The sequence below is a fragment of the Megachile rotundata genome, chromosome 14 (genome assembly GCF_050947335.1).
Source record: "Megachile rotundata isolate GNS110a chromosome 14, iyMegRotu1, whole genome shotgun sequence".
Lineage (NCBI taxonomy): Eukaryota > Metazoa > Arthropoda > Insecta > Hymenoptera > Megachilidae > Megachile > Megachile rotundata.
In genome coordinates this window covers 14233400-14253761 of record NC_134996.1, presented here as the reverse complement: position 1 = coordinate 14253761, position 20362 = coordinate 14233400, and the positions used below count along the sequence as shown (strand labels likewise).

Below are 20362 nucleotides of genomic sequence, written 5' to 3'. Positions count from 1 at the left end.
AGGCGGTCGTCTCGTCTTCGCGTCGAATTTTCAACGAAATTAAAGTCATGGAATTTTAAACGACATTCCAGCTTCGTATCGCGACAGTTCCTTGAATCCCTTTCTACATTTTTTACGATCGCGCCGTTTATCCCGAAGCGAGGCAAGCAATAATTTGCAAAATATTTCATCTCGAAAGCAACGTTCAAGGCCTCAAAAAGTTGCTTCCACAACGATTCGATTCTCTTCCATCGAGAGCGTTCGAAGTTGCGGAACTAAGACAAACAAAGATCTTTCGCCGGAGACGACAAAAGTCCACAACGTTTCGCTGACCCATTCAACTTCTCGATACCTACCTCCGTTCGACGTCTTCGGTCGTCTAATTTCTTTTTGTTTCTCGTGCTCACCCTCCTCTCCGTTGATCGCGAAATTCGCTCTTCTCGGCTGTTTGCTATGGAAACAACACGTTTCGTGGTTAGGTTGGAATATAGAGAATAGGGGACGATAAAGGAAGGAAAAAAGTGAAAGAGACATTAGCGGAGGCGTAAAATGTTTCCGTCGTTCCTGCTGCGTCCATTTTTCGACGGATATTAGTAGTAAAAGCCATCAATAATGGATTCTTATTAAATAAAAGGCAGAAAAAAAGAGGAAAGTCGGAATATAGCGTGTCATATCGTCTAATGGTTTTACCGTCGAGGGCTTTTTGTCCTCGCGAGGTTAAGGGATGATTTTGAAAAATGATCGATAGTCCTTGATTAATAACGATTAAACGAATCGAAATTCCCATGCTACTACGCGGTCTACATTATCTAACTATATCTACTAGAATACGGTGCAGCCGAGATGAAAAATGGAAAAAAAATACTGGCTCTCGAACGAATACCCAACGTGACAGGATTACACATCTCCGACGCCACCATCAGTATATATATTTTTGTCAATACGTTTATTATTTTTTAAACAATAATTTTAACCGCTCGTTTATTTCAATCGTTTTACATACGTGGATAGTTGTGTGTAGAGTGTAGACGTTAGCTTACAAATAGGTTAGTTTGGTTTCTTTTGTTTTTTTATCCATACATAACGTGAGTGTTCATGTATATGTGTGTATTCGTGTGTGTGGATGTGTTTCATGTAATTCGTGTACGTAATGTATGTATAATTATGCATGTGTGTATGTACGTATGCACCCTCGCGTGTGACTCCCTCTCTCTTCGGAGTATTTGCCAGCGTCCCTTTAATTAGGTAATTAATATATTACACGTGTCTCTGTTTCTGTCCCAGGCAAACCTCCCTCTTTCCCCTTTACACCTTGCAAACCCCTCGACTCAGCCCTCTTTCAACCCTTCCACCTCGAACTACTCTATTCGCCAGCAGCGGAATCGCTTGAGGAATTATAAGACGGATTTAAGTGACGTTTCTGGTTGCCTTTTGTTAACGGAGGCGACTAAAACGAGATCGAGAGCGTGTACGTGGATCGGCGATCGAGCGATATCCGCGAGAGGAAGTTCGTTTTATGTACAAAGAATCGAATGGTCGAGTCCTCGCGAGCCTCGATCGATAGGAGATCCAAAATATTGCTGGACGGTTCGATCGCTCCGTAACCCTGTGTAATTTTAAGCTAACGTATCAAATTTCTGTAAATTCGGTAAATTTGATCACGAAACAGACGCGTATGTACACGCGTTCGGAATACGTATACGAAAGGTGTTGTCGGTGAAACAACTGAAATGTGTATCTTGCAACAATGTACCACGTGGTGGTTCTCGTTAAAATAGCTAGAGAGGATTAATAACGATTCTCGGTAAAAGGTGCGATATACGTATATCACAGCATATCAGACGAACCGTCCAGCCGGTCGATTGAATTTCCCTAACCAGACACGCTACTCTCGTCGAGTCTGATGTACAAAGGGTTTCACGAAGGTTAACTGTATACAGTGTATCGTACGCGTTAATGGCTATGGGGGCTCGTGAGGCTCGTTCGAGGGTGGTGGATGATTGACTTGGTCGCTCGCTGACGGAAATGTTGCTCGATCGGCGGCCCCTGCTTCAAATAACGTCCTATTGTTTGCCTATCGATCGCGATTATCGGCCCCCGAACGACTGCTAGTCTTGAGGCTTTGTCGCGACAAGGCTTGTCGCACTTAACACGCTCGCTGCGGTTTCGATTCTGCGTCTCTTCTAACATATGCAACAATTCGAATCATAAAGAATTCGCGTTTTAGGAAAGAAAGAAATACCGCAGCGAACGTGTTATCCCTTTGCGATCGTACTTTTCTGAAACATGGAGTTCGTATTAAAATAAAAACGAAAAAGCTCTGTATACAGTGTCGACTCGGAACGTGCTGCTCGAGATAAAATCGCAAAGGGTTAATCTGTTGTCTGATGCTTCCGGACGTATCGAATAAATATCCTTGGAACCTCGATGAAGATAGGGACAAATACTCCCGTAGGATGTGCTCTCGCATCCGGAAATATCAAACGGCGATAAGGTGAATATCCACTTGTTGCGAGTATCCGTGTGTTATCGTCGTTGCGTATCGCGCGATGATTTTGTTTTCGTATCAAAACAGAGGCTACGGTCTCGTTATTTCTTTAATGCGACGATGAAAAACCGACAAGTGACCCATTCAGCTTGTTGCGTTCCTTTGTATAAAAAATTTTGATACGCAACGATTATTTGCAACAAAGGGATACCCCGGATTATTACGAAACAGTGTTAAGTGCAACGGTGTTAAGTGTTCTCTCTATTGTTCAGCAACAATGGCACAGCAGGGGCTGACGCGAAAGAAAATTGAAAAAAGAAACGCACGAACACGGTAACAAGAATACGATGAACAGATGGCACTCGATTTTTTTGTTTTTTGAGACACAGACGCACGAGCAACAGGCAACGGACAGACAGACAGACAGACAGGCGGACAAACGGATAGACAGACAAACATATATGTGTAGACAGAAAGATCGGCACATGTTAACAAAGATTCTCAGTGATTCGTTGTTGTTTATTTAAAACAAAATTTCTTTCATTCTCCTTCCGGTACTCTGCTCCTTTTTCCCTTTTCTTCACCAACCGTTCTCACTCGATTTCTGTCATTCTCGCGTACGTTCGAGCGTCTTCGTCGACTCGCCCGAGCGATCGTAACGATAATAATAATAATAATAATAATACCGTTAATAGCGATAATAAATAATCGTAACAGTCGCGATAACAATAATGGCAAGTACAGTAGTAATGATAATATATCGATTACGACGAAGGATCCTCGTGAACGTACGATATTAGTTAATCGTTACTCTCTGCCCTCGGCATAACGCGCGATATTCCTTCCGTCGTGTTTCGCGTTCCCCGTTCTTCATATTTTTATGTACATATGTATATTAATACTCGTCTCGAGTCTCTTTGATACAACGCCAAACCGTTACGCAACAACAACCGATCAAACGACCGTCACGAATAACGATGTTCGATATTCGTCGCGATTTATCGCTGCTCTCAGCGAATTCGACGAATCTTTCGTCGATTTTTCACGGAAAACGACTAATCGTACAAAATATTTCGTAGCTTTTGGATGCCGATAGTTTATGCTGTCTGTCGTGTGCTTTTATTCAGCGAACCACGCTTCGGGTACTCCTCTCGCACGAAAAATCCTTTTAGTACGTCAATGATATTTGCATCTACCTTTTTGAAGAACGCGAAAAATTGAATTATCAAGATCGAGGATACGCGTATAACTTTGGTTCTATGTTCTCGATTCAAGACGATTCTAATGTTATAGAATTAAAACAAGGTGTATCGATTGAAATTTTGCGCTGGTGAATTTTCTCGGATCCCAGTTTTCTTTTATTCGTTTGCTCCGAACTGATCATATTTCTAGTGTTGAAATTTTTCACAGATTCAAAGATTCCGTAAAAAGTTCCGATTGAAAATCGATAATTCCGCAAGGTTTCCCGCAACCGAGTTATTCAAATTCAATTCACCGACCTTTGGTTCGTAAAAACCCGAACGATTACGTGGTCCCGGTTCCAGGATATCCTCTCGCGTTCTTCTTTCTCTTTTCCTCCGCGATTGAATTTATAATTTCGATGCCCGGAGGCGTCTACGCTGCTGGCCATCGGCGATCCATTAAATTCGCGTACGTGCTAAAAATCGAGCGATTACGAATTTCAAATGATCCGCGAGAAAAACTGTCGTTCCGCGGCGAAGCGTGATTCCTCGATTAGCAAGTTGATCGGATTGAAAAAAACCGCAGCTTTCGTTTATCGATTCTTCCGAAACAAACCAATGAAAATCGAAGTAGTCGATGAAATTTCGTTGAATCAGGCGCGGCGACTCTCGATCAAACAACGTCGAGCTGAGAGCAGCTTGACGCTCGATTTCGTTTCTTCGACCGCTTTATTTCGCTCGACATCGTCGATCGGATACGTACATACACATATACATACATTTACATATACATATTATTTATAATCACGAACGAAGGCGAGCGAAAACTCTCGAGAGAAAGAGACCGTTGAACGTTCCTCGCGAACAACGCGAGAAGAAGCGTCGTTTCCGGTTCCGGTGAACGGATCACGCGTCTCTGGTCGAGAGTTTCCGGGACGCTTCGCGAGAATTAAATCGAGACGCGATCGAGTAACAGAAAGAGGTTCGACGTTATTTATACCGATACATGAATATATGTATTCGAATAATAGTATATTCACGGATAAGCGTAATATATGTTTCGATTTTGGACGATGAAAAGTTTTTCGTCTTCCGACGACGCTAGAATTTCAATAATTTCGCGATGCCCTTGGTTTTGCGACAAAACAAAAACGCGATCGGTTTAAGACGATAAAAATGGAATTTCGTGAAATCGCCGGCTCCGTTGCTGTACGATCGATATCGATTTTCTCAGTGAATACGCTATTGTTCGAGCATTTTCGTGCATCTGTGTACGTTTGCTCGTTGCTCTTCGCGTTGCCACTCATTCTCTGCCTCCTTCTCTCTTCGCCTCTCGTTCGACTCAAAATGATCATTCATCGTCTCACGCGCAATGGTTAATAACTTACGTTTAACAAATTCATTATTTGCGTATCTCGCCGCTACGTGCTATTCGTTCTCGCTCGTTGCTCTCACACGATCGTTACATTCATCAGATTTTTTTTTTATTCGGACACACACGGCCATACGAACACGATCTCACAATAAATACGTATATAATCAAATATTTATATTCCAAGCCGACTTAATACAGGATAACAGTTTCTTGTCACATTTGTATATCTCGTTTTAGGTCGTAAATCTAGAGGATTGGCACGAGACCGCCGTACGAATCGGTTAGTTAGAAAAAATCTAGAATCTTCTTAATTACCCGTAATTTTATCGTAAACATTTAACTGTAGATTCGATACGTTTTAACTTCCTTCCAACACACCTTTCACCTTTCTACCATCTTACGTACGGATATAACAAAATGTTCCTATGTTTCCTTCGCGTTTTCACCACTCGTATTCAATGTATCGTCGTCGTCGCGAGTTTCTTCGTGTTTCTCCACTTGATTCGACAACGTTTCTTCTTCTCTTCGTTCGCGTCTATGTATGTAGTGTACGAGTGTGTCAAGCGTGTGCATGCGTGTAACACCCGATCGCGTGTAGAACGTTTCTGTTTCTATCTGTTCGTCCATACCCTTCCCGTTTTCGAATATACACGATTTTTCGATGAACGCCAGGAAAAGGAAGCGAAAGCAGGAGAAACGACGATGGAAAGGAAACCGAAACGGAAGAAGAAACCGAACTTTCGGATTGAACGCTTTTTCGCCCTCGAGGAAGGAAACGAATCGAACCTGATATTCCGATTAATCGGTTGATACCTATTTTTTTTCTATTCTCGGTGCAACGTCTTTTTCGTCCGCGGAAAGAACTTTTAAACCCTCGAGGAGGAAAAAGTTACGGGGGATGGCTAGTTTCTTCTCGTTTCTACGAATATACCGCTTACGACGAAAGATTCCTCGGGATAATAAAGAGTGCAAACTTCCCATTCTAGACGTGCATCTTGTTTCAATACATTTTTATTCATTTGTTACATGAAATTCTTCGTTTCGATACAAAAAAAATCACCGCAATGATTTAACAAAGATCGATTAATCCTCCACATAGCGTAACAGCGTTTAACGACAAAGGAAACCTTCGTGAACGAAATGAACCGCCTCAAGCTTTATTTACACGTGTTCTTTATTATCTAGGTTGTTTTTTGTGCGTACTATGTAGCCCTAAATTCGTTCTCGTCGACTTCAGACTCGCCTGCTGAACGTTACTTTAACTGCGATTCAGAACGAGAGCGATGCGAGTCGAGAAACGAGTGAATTATTGAAAATGCAGGAAAATGGACTCGTATGCCTCTCGTTCTACGAGTGAAACATACGCACGTGTGCAGCATATGTCGTTTATACAGGGTGTTTGTCGAAATTAGATATCGCGTTTAACTCTGACATGCCCAAAATCGTTTCTCCTCGATGTTATTCTATTTAGTACTCTACATTAGTTCGTAAGGAATTGTCTTTTAAGAAAAAATAAAATAGAAACGTCTGTTGTCCTTACAGAGGGATAGCGCGTCAGAGTTAAATTAAAGTTTCGATTAAAATTTAGAAGCGAAATTAATCTCGGCATTCTATGACACTTGTTAATCAACAGCGTAAAAATACTTGAGCGATCCACATATTAAATTTAACCCGAATGTTCACCCCGTATAAACATGTTCGCTGTAATAGTGTAGTTCTTTCTCCTGATCGGCCCAAGAAAAAGGGGTCGATGGTTGTTTGTCGCATCCGAATTCCCACTAAAACACCCGACTCGGTCAATTCACGCAAACGCAGTCGTTTCACCACCTTTCGCTCTCTTTTATCCGTTAACGATCGTTTGTCTGTTGTTCTTTTTGAAACCGTAGAAAATCTGAGGCGTAGAAAAAAAAGCGTCCTCTTCGCTTTGCTCGAACATCCATGCACGAATGCAAGGATCAACGTCTCTTCTCTTAAAACGCTCGTCGATCGTTTATCTTTTCTCGCCATAAACAATTCTGTTTTCGTCCATTTCGTAATAGAACTCGACAGAGGCGAGCAGACGAATCGTTAGCACCTACTGTTCGTTCGTTCGTTTCGTTCCATCCAGCTTCGATACTCGATTATCGACGGCGAATATTCACGGATGGCCCGCAAGATGGCCGGGAGCAATAAGTGTCTGATTGTCTTAACAATACTATCAGTTTTACACGGTTTATGTTTGTTCTTCAACAACTAGTCGCTTTTAATTCTTCTTCTTCTTCTTCTTCGGTTCTTTCTTCCCCGTAATTCTTCCTTCTTTCTTTTTGGTAAACGATAACAACACACACACACGCACATACACGCGCTAACACACATACGTACACACATACAACGGTAATAACGTTTCGTGATCGTCGCATAGTAAGAGTTCAACGCCTCGATATACTTGCAAAGGGTACCTTTTTTATTTATTTATTTATTTTTTCTTGTAATTAATTAATATTCAATAAATTTGTTTATTCAGCGTGATTATTTTTCTCGTTTTACTTAACCTTAGGGTTAAACGTTACTCGTAACTCGTTTATTGTTTAAGTGGTAGTTTATTACTGCGTGTTACGTGCTATTATCCGTTATTCGTTTATTCACTATGCTTCATTATTCCTTAACAGCGTTTTTAGCATCGTTATTAGTATCGTTATTACTATTGTTACCTTTTTTTGGGTTGTTCTTATTAATCTACACACTGTCTCCTTTCTTTCACCATCTCGCACCGTATTTTCCTTCGTCATCGTTCGCGGCCGCCGTGCATCGATGGTGTTCACACACGTATTCCGTTTGCGTCTCTTCGTCGCTCTTTGTCCCTTCGGTATTTCGCCGTTTCCAAAAAACAAGATCCTTCTTCGTTCCTTGAACACAACGGATCACGACGTGGCCGGAAACACGGAATTTTCTTCTTGCTCGGCCGTGAATTAACACTATTTTGCAACACTATAAGATAACATCATCTTATTTATATATATATATATTTATATTTATATTTATATATATATTTATATAACACGTATGCAACGTTGAGCAAAGATTTCGATTTAATCCGTTCGAACACACGAAGAGATCTCTAGCCAACGTCCACCGATCTCGCGACCCCTCCCTCCCTCGACCCTTCCATCCCCGGGATTAAAAATGTCCGTTCGATATTCATGGAACCACGTGCGCGTTGTTTTATGGTTTCGTGGATTCGGTTGACCTGCTTTCGAACACGTGGGCGAATAATGACTTTGCTTCTCGAGGCTTTCGTGATTCCGGTGACCCTCTATGGCGTTGCACTTTCGAACACCGTGTTTCTCCTCCATTTACCGTGCCGATGCTCGCAGTTTGCCGCGCGAAATTTACCGTTATTACGCGAATCGCTACGTGACAAGCCGGAGGGCCGATGAATATAGCGGAGGAACAATAGATGTCCGGGTAATAATTTTGGAATTGAAGGGAAGGCGAAAATGGGCTGAATGGAATTTGAAAAAATAACGACGTACAAAGAGTTTCGGTTTAAACGGTGAAACTACAAGGTACGCGATTGTAAAAATACTGCTATAGAAAAATTCTGAACTTGTATTGCCTTCTACAGCCCCGTTCGTGGCGATATAACCGCTTTTTTATTTTTGACAGAGCTATTACTCGGTAGTTTCGCTTAACGCGAAAGCAAAATGGATGGCGAGTCAACAATTGGTCGAACCGTATTCGTCGCTTCGAAGCTCGTCCTCGAAAACCGGAAACACGCTACACTTCCCGAGGAAAAAGGGGATTCAAAGGGTTTCTAACTTCTCCCGCGTGTCTGTCGACCCTCCCTGTGTATCGAAAGACGATCGTACATTCTCGCTTATCTTCTTGTTCGGTTTTCCGAAAAACAACACGCTTTTTTCCACCGTGTGCTTTTCGTCGTTCGAATCCCTTTCGAAAGCGCCTATCGTAGAAAATAACACTCGCGTTTCGGATAATCGTTTCTGCGTCGATATTTTCGATCTTCGTCCACCTTTTGCGAATTCTACAATATCGTATCAATCGTAAAAAAATGTAAAGAGCTTCGTGTTCGTTTTACTCTCCACGGAAAGACAGGGCAAAGTTCGGAGGGTTGCTGAATTACAAGTGCCAATTAGAGAACGTGGTAGAATTTCGTAACATCGATCAAGCTTCGAGACTTCAAATTGATATGCCACAACTGGTATTTTTGCCTTACGAATTCTTCTCAGTCTTTTATCTTTCGAAATGAACCGTTTCTTACGAAATAATTACGCGTAAGTTTCGTGTGTTTTGTTCTCTCTCTTAAAATGAAAATAATCTATTTTTGCGAACTAGTTCTACCAATCTGTCTAATTCGTACCTATAACTCGAGAACACCGTGTAAATCGAGCGACCAAAACGTGGACAAGAATACTGGATCCGAGAACGATGCTCCAAAACGCAGTGCGTCACGTTGCACTGTGAAAATTCTAACGCGTTTGGCGATTGTTACAAATAGTTTCGTTAAACGAGCAAACAGGAGGGAACCGTGCGTGTGCGCCAACAGAGATGCTTCGACTTTTGGCAAAAAATTCATCGAGCAATCGAAACGCCGTTCGCGACCGTTCTTCGTTTCGTTATCGTTTCGATTACGTGTCGCGATCACTCTGGATCGTTCGTCGTCGTGTTCGTTATAAATCTAAGATCCCTCGATGAAAACGTGAAAAATTGTCCCGTAGCAAAGAGACGCGCCCCTTTGATGGTATGATTCAGTAATGCTGAGATTCGTACGACTATGGAAGAAACGATTGATGCACGATTGTCGGAAGAATTCACGATCACTTTGTCAGAGACCACTACGAACGTAATTAATAAACTGTTGCGTGTCTTTGTCGCCAAAGTAGCGAGATCCGATCGACCGAACCTGATCGATACAATTCGATCGTTCGAGTAGGCTTCTTTCGAGCCTGTTCAAAGTCTTCCCAGAGCGTACAAGAAGCGTACAGAACGTTTCGAAGTACGAAGAATCTTCGGAGGATCGTCGAAAGAGTTAGATTTAAAGCATCGATTACATCGGTAGAATATCTAGCTCGAAGCGATGGCATAAGGGATGGAATTACTATTCCAGGGTAAATTCCTACTTTACTCTACTCGACTAACCACTCGCCTTCGGTCTAGGTTATATCGGTAAAGTGGTTAGCGTTAGTAGAAAAAATCCGCTTTACTATCCTCGCGTAAACGGTTGGGCAAGTGGTTAAACAGAGTACTCGAGCGAATAGTTGGGAAAGTAGAGTACGGCAGGATTTCACCGTGCAATAATACCATTCGCTTTCCCTCGCTATTCCAATAGTCCAGCTACTTGCTCTATCTCTGTAACCTAGACCTAACTAAGAACAGTCCTCGGTACCAAATATCGGAGTAGAGTCAATAGCGAAAGTTTAATGCTCTGTTTAACATCGAAATAAACGTGTAACGGTATTTCGGAAAGGAATTAATCTCGTTACTTTCGCGTCACGCAACCGTTGTTCGGTGCTAAAAATGCAATTAAACGACAGAAAATCTCTATGTCCAATGATGTTTAAAACGATAAAAAATAATCAGATTACTCGAGTGGACTACGCAGTGAACCGTGCATTCGATAAAGTAGAAAATTCCCGTTTGCGATACGGAAACGAAATCCCTGTCGTTCGTCGTACATGTTACGTAAATTCTCTTTATGGACGGTTTAACATTTCTCTTTCACGTTCCCACGTAAATCGACGGTGTGTTAACAGGACGACGAATTTACCGTCGAGTTAAACATCATCGTTCCCCCTTGTTTCTTTTCTCTCTTTGTATTTTTTTTCTGTTTTTTTTTTTTCTTTATTATTATTTCCCTTTTTTTTCGATCGTTTATTTTGCCGTTTTGCGGATCACCCCGAGAAAAATCGTCATTGTCAGGAATGCCCCACGGAAGACTTTAAGCTTCTGACGATACAGTTAACTTGGTTTATTTGAGCGTTTCGAGACTGTGACCCAGACCGTGGCCGCGTACGAAACGTCCTCTTTTTCCACTAGAAACCACGTGGACGTCCGGACGGCTCATGAACCACCGTGAAAACCCAACAAAATTTCTCGATATCGTTTAACGCTGAAACAACCGACGGTGGACGTACAATCGTTCTCCGATGAAAAATTAACGAACAGAGATCAGAAAAATGAAATAAAAAAGGTTCTCGACAGGTTCGGTTGTTCGAACGTTAAACTTTCGCTCCTGCACCGAAAACAGTGATTTTTAGATCGTTAAACGAAGCGTTCATCGAAGGTATATACAAACCGAGGGAGAAATCGAATATCTGAGAGTTTGTAGCTTTTGTAGACGGGTCGAAGAAAAAGAAAGAGAATTCTGGGCACGAGGGTCACAATCAGAAGGATCTACCTATAGTAATTAACACGCTTACGAGATTATCACTTACGCAATTGTCGAGTTTCGCTTATCAAGGCTATCGCGCGCGCGAGTTTATATTTGTAAACACTTACTCGAAATTTAATCTACACACAGTCACACGTATGTACGTAATGTATAATTCTCGAACAACGTTTAACCATGGTGTGTCCACGTACGATGGACACGCGAGAACAGCGAGAAACTGGAAAAAACACGAAGACAGGAAGACGGATTTTTGCAACACGATATCCGATCACGCGTGCTCGCGAATCATTTTAAAACTAGTAGGCGTCTGATCGAAAATTTCACTCAATCGTACCTTTATCGAGTTAAACGGAATTAGTGAGATTACTTCGCTTTGTGCTGTACATTTCGGAAGAGACGCGAACGTAAATTCTACGCAAGGTCGATGTAAAAGGGAATCGTATATTCTGATGTATGAATTAATTTTAACGACATTACGTACTATACAATGTAGAATGTAATTAGCTGGGTGTTAAAGGGATCCGGTAATTATAAAATCAAACTGAAATCCTACGAAATGTTAATTGATTTATTGTTGCGAATTTAAACGAAATTTCTCGTTAACTAGCAGGGAGATTCGTTATACGGTAATCGTACGATTGCAATCGATCGGCGAGTTTTTCACTCGAATTTCATAAATCAAGGAAATTGTCTGCATGTTGTGTACACGCATCTCTCGATCCGATAAAATGGTAAAATATTGTTTTGGGAGTAAGTAGAAACGGAGTATCCTCGGATTTAGTTCGGCTTAAGACGAAGCTTGGAATGTAACGAGAAATCGGTCGATCCGAAAGTTTCGACCGAAAAGAAAACGTTGAGACGGGGAATTTTAATCAGAGCCGTCGTTTCGGAAAGGTGGACACGTTTCCCCGTGATAATCGAAACTGAGCGTACCCCCGTCCCGTGAGAACGAGCCCACGTTCACGGAATCAGCGCTCGCTTAATCCATTTGCTCGTCGTTTCGTTCGCTCTCGCTCGTTTACCTTACATGCTCGCCCTAATTTCCAGCCCCTGGGTTTACACTGCTAATGAATCGCGCGTCTACCAAGGCCCGAGGCGACTGAAAAATTCAATTACCACGCGGCCGGCACCAGCTATCCTTTCAAGGCTTGGCCAAGCAACGCCCGTCGTCGCCCAGCCTCGTCGCGAAAAAACCGACCGGATCTTACACGCGGGAATGCGAATCGACGAGAAACAGAATTATTTCGCGCACGGAATCCTTTTCTATTCACCGGAGGCTGACTCAACGTCCCTATTCACGGCCGGCCAGGCCAACACACCATGAGATCAAATTTCGAATCTCTACTCGCGGATTTTAATTAATTCTCGCCTCTTTCTGAATGCTTAATAAACAGCCGAATGTCGCGAGATGCAGGGTTCGAGCTTTTTCGGCAGACGATAAGATACCTCGATGAATGACTGCTGGACATAATTACATTTACACGGGATTTTGTTTAGTCGGCTGTAAATAGAAGATGAATCGGGTAACGTTTACACCGACTCGCGTATCTGCTCTCATTTATACCGTCCCGTTCAACAAATTTAGTACGCGGCGATTTAAAAAGCTTTGCGGGTTCAGTTCTGAAAGAAAAATTCAGATGCTACCTTCTCTTTTCAAAATTTCATCGTTATTCGTGTGTTACGTATTAACGTTTTGAAAAGTCATATTCTATGGTCCGAGTAGAAATAAACTGTAGGTAGAATGATCAAATAAATGCGGTCCGAATAAACTGACGAGTCGGTGTAACCTTCTGAAACATTTCGTCTGAAAAATCTATAAGAAAAAGGGATCAGCTTGTGCGGGTTTCCTTGTACGAAATAAAAAAATACTTGTCAAATAATCTCTCCCTTACAACAAAGATCGTTTGTGTCTCGCGTCGAGATAGAAAATTAACTCGTCGACGAAGAGAACGCGTGATCGGAATCGTTCGACGATTTTTAGGGTGAAAGTTCGCCGCGTATGGGACGAACAGGCACGACGGCGTATTCGAATGTGTTGGCACACACGCGTGCGACACCTACCCTTCGATCAACCCCATGGATTGCAACGATCCGCGATTACCTGTCGTTAAACATAACGAGCCTGCTTCGATTGATCAACCCGCGACGATGTTCGTTTCGACCATCGTTAACGCGTTGACTGTCACACCTTCGAAATATTGCCAAAAATGATCGAATATCGATGTCAAACCGAAACAATGTTAAAACCTTAAGAGTTACCTATAAGAGTTTAATGTCGAAAAGAAAAACTTACGGAAAGTTGTTACGAAAATTAAGTTAAAGAAATCATTTTGTATGTCAGTCAACGTGTCCACTTTTCACCTACCCTTATCACGTATTTTTGTACTCTTTAACGTCAACTACGTTATTTCGCGTATCTTCCTGTATATACTAATTGTAAGTACATGACAAAGGTGTATACTCACTTTCGATTGTGACTGTGTTTCAAAACGAACGAAAGGAAAACGATTAATTAAAAAGGTATCGGCGAAACGAGTATCGTCCAAGATTTCGTTGATCAATCGTTTGGATCGAAGCAGAGTCAAACACAACAACTATCGTATTATCTATTAATTAATCCTAATCGTTTGTGAAGCCTGTCGATCGATACGATCAATGAAACTGTGAATCAAATTGAACCCACGAGAAATCGCACGAACCTACAGTTTCACCAGTCGCTTCCACTCCTCCTGTTTTTCATTGTCACGATCGATTATCAACGTTTACTATCAACGAGTACCAACTTAACGTACGACAACAATCTCTATCGTTTTATCTGTAAAACCCATAAAACCTCCATTCCACGTCGTTATCGTATTCAACAACCTTCTTCTTCGTTTGCTTCGCTTCTTAAGCTCGACGCAAACGAGCGGCTTCTTTCGTTGCGATTAGCTAGATTAATTCGCTCTTTCAGCTTCGCAGACAACCATAATCGCTCGCTGCGAAGCGATCATTGATTACCGCGATCCGTTATGGTCGTTCCGCGCAAAAAATTTACCTTTTAAGACGAAGGAGCATGCAAGGGAAATTCTCGCTCTCGTCGGGAATAAAATCGTCAACGGAATTCGGGTGAATTGGATAATTCGCGAACGAAAGAGTTAATCTGCAACGTGTCCGATCCCCCTACGATGTCGCGTTTCGTATTAGAAATAAGCGGAGATAAATATTAAATTGTTTATCGAATTTTAAAATACGCGGGATGCAAAATCGCAACCATAAAAGTCACTCGTCTACACCGGAGCTTAATTTAATCGTATCGATTATCGTTCTTATAATTCTCCAAACAATGGAGGTGGTAGAGAAAGGGGCTCGTTCAAACGCTGCATCGATTAACTTTGCCACGAAATATAAATTCGTCTCTCCTTTTTCTTTCGAATAACGGATTAATAATTATCTTTCGGTAGGTGAACATTTAATATTTTCCAGGAGAATTATTATCGGACTTCTACCGGGGAACTCGAATGCCAAGAGAATTTCGTGATGCGCGAAAAGTTAGACTCGTCGAGGCAAATTAAACTGTTTCGCGGTAATTAATGCAGGCTAATTCTTTAACGGTAACGACCGAATTTCGCACGAGCCAAGTTAATTTAATGTATCGTTACGGTTAACCTTGTCGCGTTTCTCTTTTGCCGAGAATATTCGTCAGGGTGTCGCTCGCCGTTTAAAGGTTGATTTATACTACTTCCATTCGGACAGCAAAATTATAAACTCGACTAAGGACCAATTATTCGTATCGTTGCAATTAACTCGTCGAGCCACTGTATAACGTGCCATTTTCGTTTAAAGCAGTAATTAAACTAAGCAACAATAGTTCGTTCCTTTTAACTCCGAGGATATAATTCTTTAAAAACCGAGATAGGAGGAGCGGGTACAAAATTGCAATTTCGATTGAGATTTATCGACGAACGGGTAGATACGAACGAACTTTGTTTTCTTTTGGTTCTACAATTTGTTGGGAAAAATTGTTCCGAGATGAGCGCAGTTCCAAGCGCGTGACCCAGTTTCTACTTTGGACGCGACACCGTACATTATGCTGCCGCGTGACGTTCTCGTAATAACGTCAGAAAGCGTGGCCGATTCCTATTTGAAGTCTGATTTAAACCGTGTCGTAAATTAATAACCGGGAACAGGAAGTTGGAGATACGGTCAGTAAACAACGCGGAGCGGTACAACGCGCCAGCAACAATTTCCTTCGACACACACGGAAAATTCTACTTCGCGATATCCACGAACAGAACTTCGACTTCACCGGATTATTCGATACCGCGAACATAACGCAAACGCAGAACCACCAATCAATTCGTTGTTCCTTTTGTCGACAATCGTTTAAGCGTGCGCAAATTATAAAATTGAAATCGAAACAAGTTAGTCGTCTGTTCGCACCGCGCGACGTACAAAATACAAAACGAATTGAATTTTGAACTAACCTGTCCAATTTTCCAACAGCACCGTTTCAAACAAAAAACATCCCTGAATGTCCAATACTCTCGTAGAGAAGTTAATCTCTGCAGCGGTACGCCAGTCTAAAAAGCAAACTCGAAAACACGCCGGTTGCACTCTCTATCTCCTCTTCCACCCCCATGAATTTTGGAAAACACGTATATCTCGTTGCATCAGGGCGGATCATCGCGTTTCCCGACACCCAAACTTCACGCAGCCACGTGTTCCTCTGGATCAGCGTAACAATACGTTCCACACACCACACCATTAGCAACCACCATCACCACCACCACCAGCACCACCACTACCACACCACCGTCAACCACCACCGCCACGGACTCGACGAGTGTTTCGTTCTCGGCTATGCGATTGATTAGTTCTCTCGTGTAATTAATTCTCTCCCGTTTATACCTATATGCACATATTAAATATATAATTATACCGTTAACTTTACGTGAGCAAATAAATTGATTATTATACCGCTCGGAAGGGGCGCGGGTTGTCCTGGTTCCCCTTCGTCGCGACTCCGACAACGAGGAGTAGAAACGTCTCTGTGGCACGAGTTGTACGCGGTCGGCCACTCGCTCGCGCGTGTACGAGCGCGTAATCGTGCACGTGGCCAGTTTGACGGGCGTTCGAGGAAGGATTCCATCGATGAACGAACGTTCGAGCCGCTTTGAGCGTCGCTTGAACATGAAAATGATCGATATTCTTGAAAGACTGAACGAGTTACGGCGAGTTCCGGTGAAAACGTAAGGCTCCCGGGAGTTTCGGGTACTTTGAAAGACCGACGAGAGGTTTTGGGAACGGTAGAACTCTTCTTCGAGGGTCTGACGAGGCACGAAAGCATCGATACACCGAGTTTACGTATAAATTACCCTTGTAAAACTCCTTAAAACGTTCTTCCTTCAAAATTCTTCTGCCTCGTGAATTTCTATGGTTTCAACTTTAATTAAAATATAAAAAACCTAGCCGCTACACGTTCCTCTTCTTCTTCCCTTTCTCCGAACCGATCTTCTTCCGGTCGAAAGTTACCTTCTCTCCGTAAATTTCTGTAGTTTCGGGTTCGTACGAAAAATTGAAACCGTTCGAGATACCAAGATCCTTGATCCTGTTCATAAATTTTTATAGTTCGAAATTTGCATTTAAAGAACAAAAACGAAACTCGCTGCACCCTCTCCGACCCATCGCTGCGTATTCTTGCGACGATATTATTCTTCCTGCTTTTCAAGCTGGTTCCGCTGCACCGAAAATTATTCTTCCCTATAAATTTCCATAGTTTCGAGATTACATTTAGAGGGTCAAAACGAAACTGTTTACGGTGCCAGGGTTCTTTTCATAAATTTTTATACTTTCGAATTTGCATTTAGAGGACGAAAGCCTTTCGAGTTTACACGCAACAAGGGAAAAACGGAGTACTTATTCCGTTGTTCATCTTCCTCGTAAATTTTTTAACAAAAATTCCTTCGTTTTCGGACTACCGTCATCCTTTCGACTAATCGCAGCGCGTTCCTTCTGCGGCCGTTTCACGGTGTGCTCGATTCTTTAAACTCACCTAAGAGAGATCCGGCCAAGAAGAAGAGAACGCGCGTCTGGTGTTGCGGGACGTTCGCGAAACGCACCGGGGAATGGCAGTCGTTGGTCCTCCGTAAACTCTGATCCCTTGGCTCGACGAAGGTAGAACAAACTGAAACGGCGGCTTTCTTCTAATATTCGAGAAGGAAATCGACGGAAGATAGATACTCCGTCTCGACGAAAGTTGATCGATGTCGGAGCGTTCGTTCCAAGGAAGAGTAGCTCGCCAAAATATCCCGAACCGAAAAAAGAATGGCGGAAGAGCCGAAATCTCGATTGGCACCGGAACATCGAAACAATTCTCCTCGTAGTTGGCGCATCCTGGCATCGGATCCTTCCACGACCATTCGTTGTCCTGTTTCTCGGTAACCGATTGGATTCATCGATAACGCTTGAATTAGTCAGAGGTTCCTTTAGTTGGCAGTTGTTTGCGAGTTCTTCCGCTCGCGATCCTCTCGATTCTCTCCCGAGGTTTCGTCGAGAACACGCACGACGAAGGAATTGCCAGTGGCCAACGTTCGATCGATTCGAATATCCTCGTCGCAACGGCGCGTCCGATCGAACGATTCGTCTCGACAACAGCGAGCGAGCGAGCGAGCTACGCGCTCTGGTCCAGAACAATCGAGAAGATAAATAAATTAAAAAACTGTCGACGAGGCTGTAAAATCCGTCCGCCAGCACACCGTTGCCACGTTCGACGATCGAACGAAAGAGGAAAAACGAGGAAAATTTTCAGTTCTCTTCCTTCTTCTTCTTTTTCCCTTTTCAACTCTGTTACCGCACGCTTCCTGGCATAATAATCTCCGGCTCGACGACTCGTTCTTTATCGCTGCTAGCAATTCTCTGGCCGAAGAACCCTCCTTCGTCGTGTGGGTTACGCTAGCTCCCCCTGTTTCGCTTTATCTTTTTTTTTTTCTTCAACGATGCGCTCGGTTGTGCGAGTGGCCTGTGCTGAGCGCGACCGCCATGATTTTACACGATGTGTCGAGAATGCGGATGAATATCGCGCTGTGCTCATACGCTGAGATCGTCGAGTATATACCTACGCAATGTAATAGATGTATCATTTCTATATACCTATGTACACGTGTGCACGCCAAAGGGATGCGAAAACGCACGCGTGCGTTTTCCTCTCTTCCTCCTTTCTTCCTTCTTATTTCTCTCCCTCTCGTTTGACTCGTTTCATTTACGTATAAATTGTTTACGTGCTCGTTTCGCGATTCGCGTCACGCGCGCGTGCGTGTGTATGAGTGAATATCCTCGGTATGTATGCGCGTGTGTGTATGTGTGTGTGCGCGCGCGTATGCGTGTGTGTCTGTACGTGTATGTAACGTGTGCGTGCGTGTATAGAGATGTACGCGTCTTCGTAGCTGCTGCGTGTAAACGTCATCTTATATAAAATCGGCAGTTCGGGCAGTTCGACGTCTCGCCGCACGACTCTAGCCTTACGTATGAAACCAGATTTACAAAAATACGTTGCGCGTGTGTCTCGCGTATTTGGCACTTTTTCTCCCCTCTCTTTTTTGTTTCTCGTTTCGCTATTCCTCGAGCCCCTTTTCGTCCTCGCTCGTCCCATTTCGCCACCATTTGCCCCGTGAGCTTTCCGTTTCTCTCTCCCTCTCTCTCTTGTTCGCGCTCGAACACACTCACGCACACATGCACGCACTCTTTCGCTCCGTCGTGTTCATTCACGATCACTCGCGCTACCGCTCCTTTCGATTCACCCTCTTTCCCGCTATCGTCTTCCCCGCCCTCGGAGAGTCGACGATCGAACGATCGATCGGCAAAGTTCGCAGAGGGAAAGATCAACGCCACCGATACACGGATTCGTCGCTGAGAACGAAACCGGCACTCGAACGAATTCTCTGTTTGTTTTTTTCTTTTCTCCAATCGTCAACTTTCTTTCGCTTTTTCCTCCTCGTTGCTGGCTGGTCCCGCGTGTCCCGAAGGATCACCGGAATCCTTTCCGACAGCAACGATCGAGAGAGGGTCCTCTTCCACGCGAATCGTGGAATCGACGCGAAATTCGGCAGTTTCGATGATACGGAACAGCCGTTGAACAACGACCGCGCCAACGGCGACGACGACGACGACGAGAACGACGACGACAACGACGACAGCGACGACGTCGACGTCGGCGACGATACAACGGCTGATGCGAGTGACGCGGCACGAAGCCGCGCGGGATCGTCGACTAATCCTCCTCGGGGCCCATGTTCAACAGCATCATCTTCTTCTTCGCGATCTTGCTGTACTTGATGTCGATCGGCTTCGTGGTGTCGTACAAACTCGGCGCCTGAAGGATAATCAACACCGTGCCCAGCACACAGGCCACCGTGAATATCCACAGAAAGATCCGATCGAGCACCATCGCAACGTACTTCCAGTCTTCCTCCACCTGAAACCAAAAGCGATTCGTGATCGATTAAAATCGTTACGGTTAAACGGGAATGCGACAGAGACTCTCCGAATTCCTACGTTCTAAGGTTTACAGTTTATAGGGCGTGCCGTGTACCGAGGGAGAATTTCCAAGTTGTACAAATTTCTAAGTTCTCTTCTCTGAAATGTCGCTCCGTGGAGGCAGCGAGTCGTGAATTCAAGAACCGGAAGTCTAAATCCCGCGCGTATCAAAAGGAATTTTTAAGTTCCCTCGTCGCTCGAGGAACCTTGAGTCGGTCGAATTAACGTTGAACCCGTGTTTCTTCGATTCGACCATTCGCAGTCGAGGAGTATCGGACCGAAGTAAAGAATCGAGTTTCCTTCGTCGTTGAAAATATGACTTTGCCATCGAACGGTCGTCCCGTCGCTCAAACTTCGTTGTCCAAACGTTCTATCAAAGTTTTCTTTCCCCGCTGAACCGAATGTATCATTCACCGAACGGAACAGGGATCGCGCGT

General features: G+C 43.4%; 1 protein-coding gene across 3 annotated transcripts in view; it reads right to left on the bottom strand.

Moving 5' to 3' along the window:
- Positions 1–906: 906 nt before the first annotated feature.
- nAChRalpha1 (nicotinic acetylcholine receptor alpha1) overlaps positions 907–20362 on the bottom strand; it is a 113250-nt gene continuing 93794 nt past the window's right edge. The window contains exons 7-8 of one of the 3 annotated variants that reach the window (XR_013040497.1): positions 15878–19863; positions 907–7990 (exon numbers count right to left, since the gene is read on the bottom strand). Coding sequence is in view for 1 of the 3 variants with exons in the window: in XM_076539827.1 (XP_076395942.1) it covers positions 19660–19863 (204 nt within the window). In the remaining 2 variants the exon portion in view is untranslated. Of the gene's footprint in view, positions 19864–20362 lie in introns of all 3 variants that reach the window. The other 2 variants (XR_013040498.1, XM_076539827.1) reach the window with 2 other exon arrangements.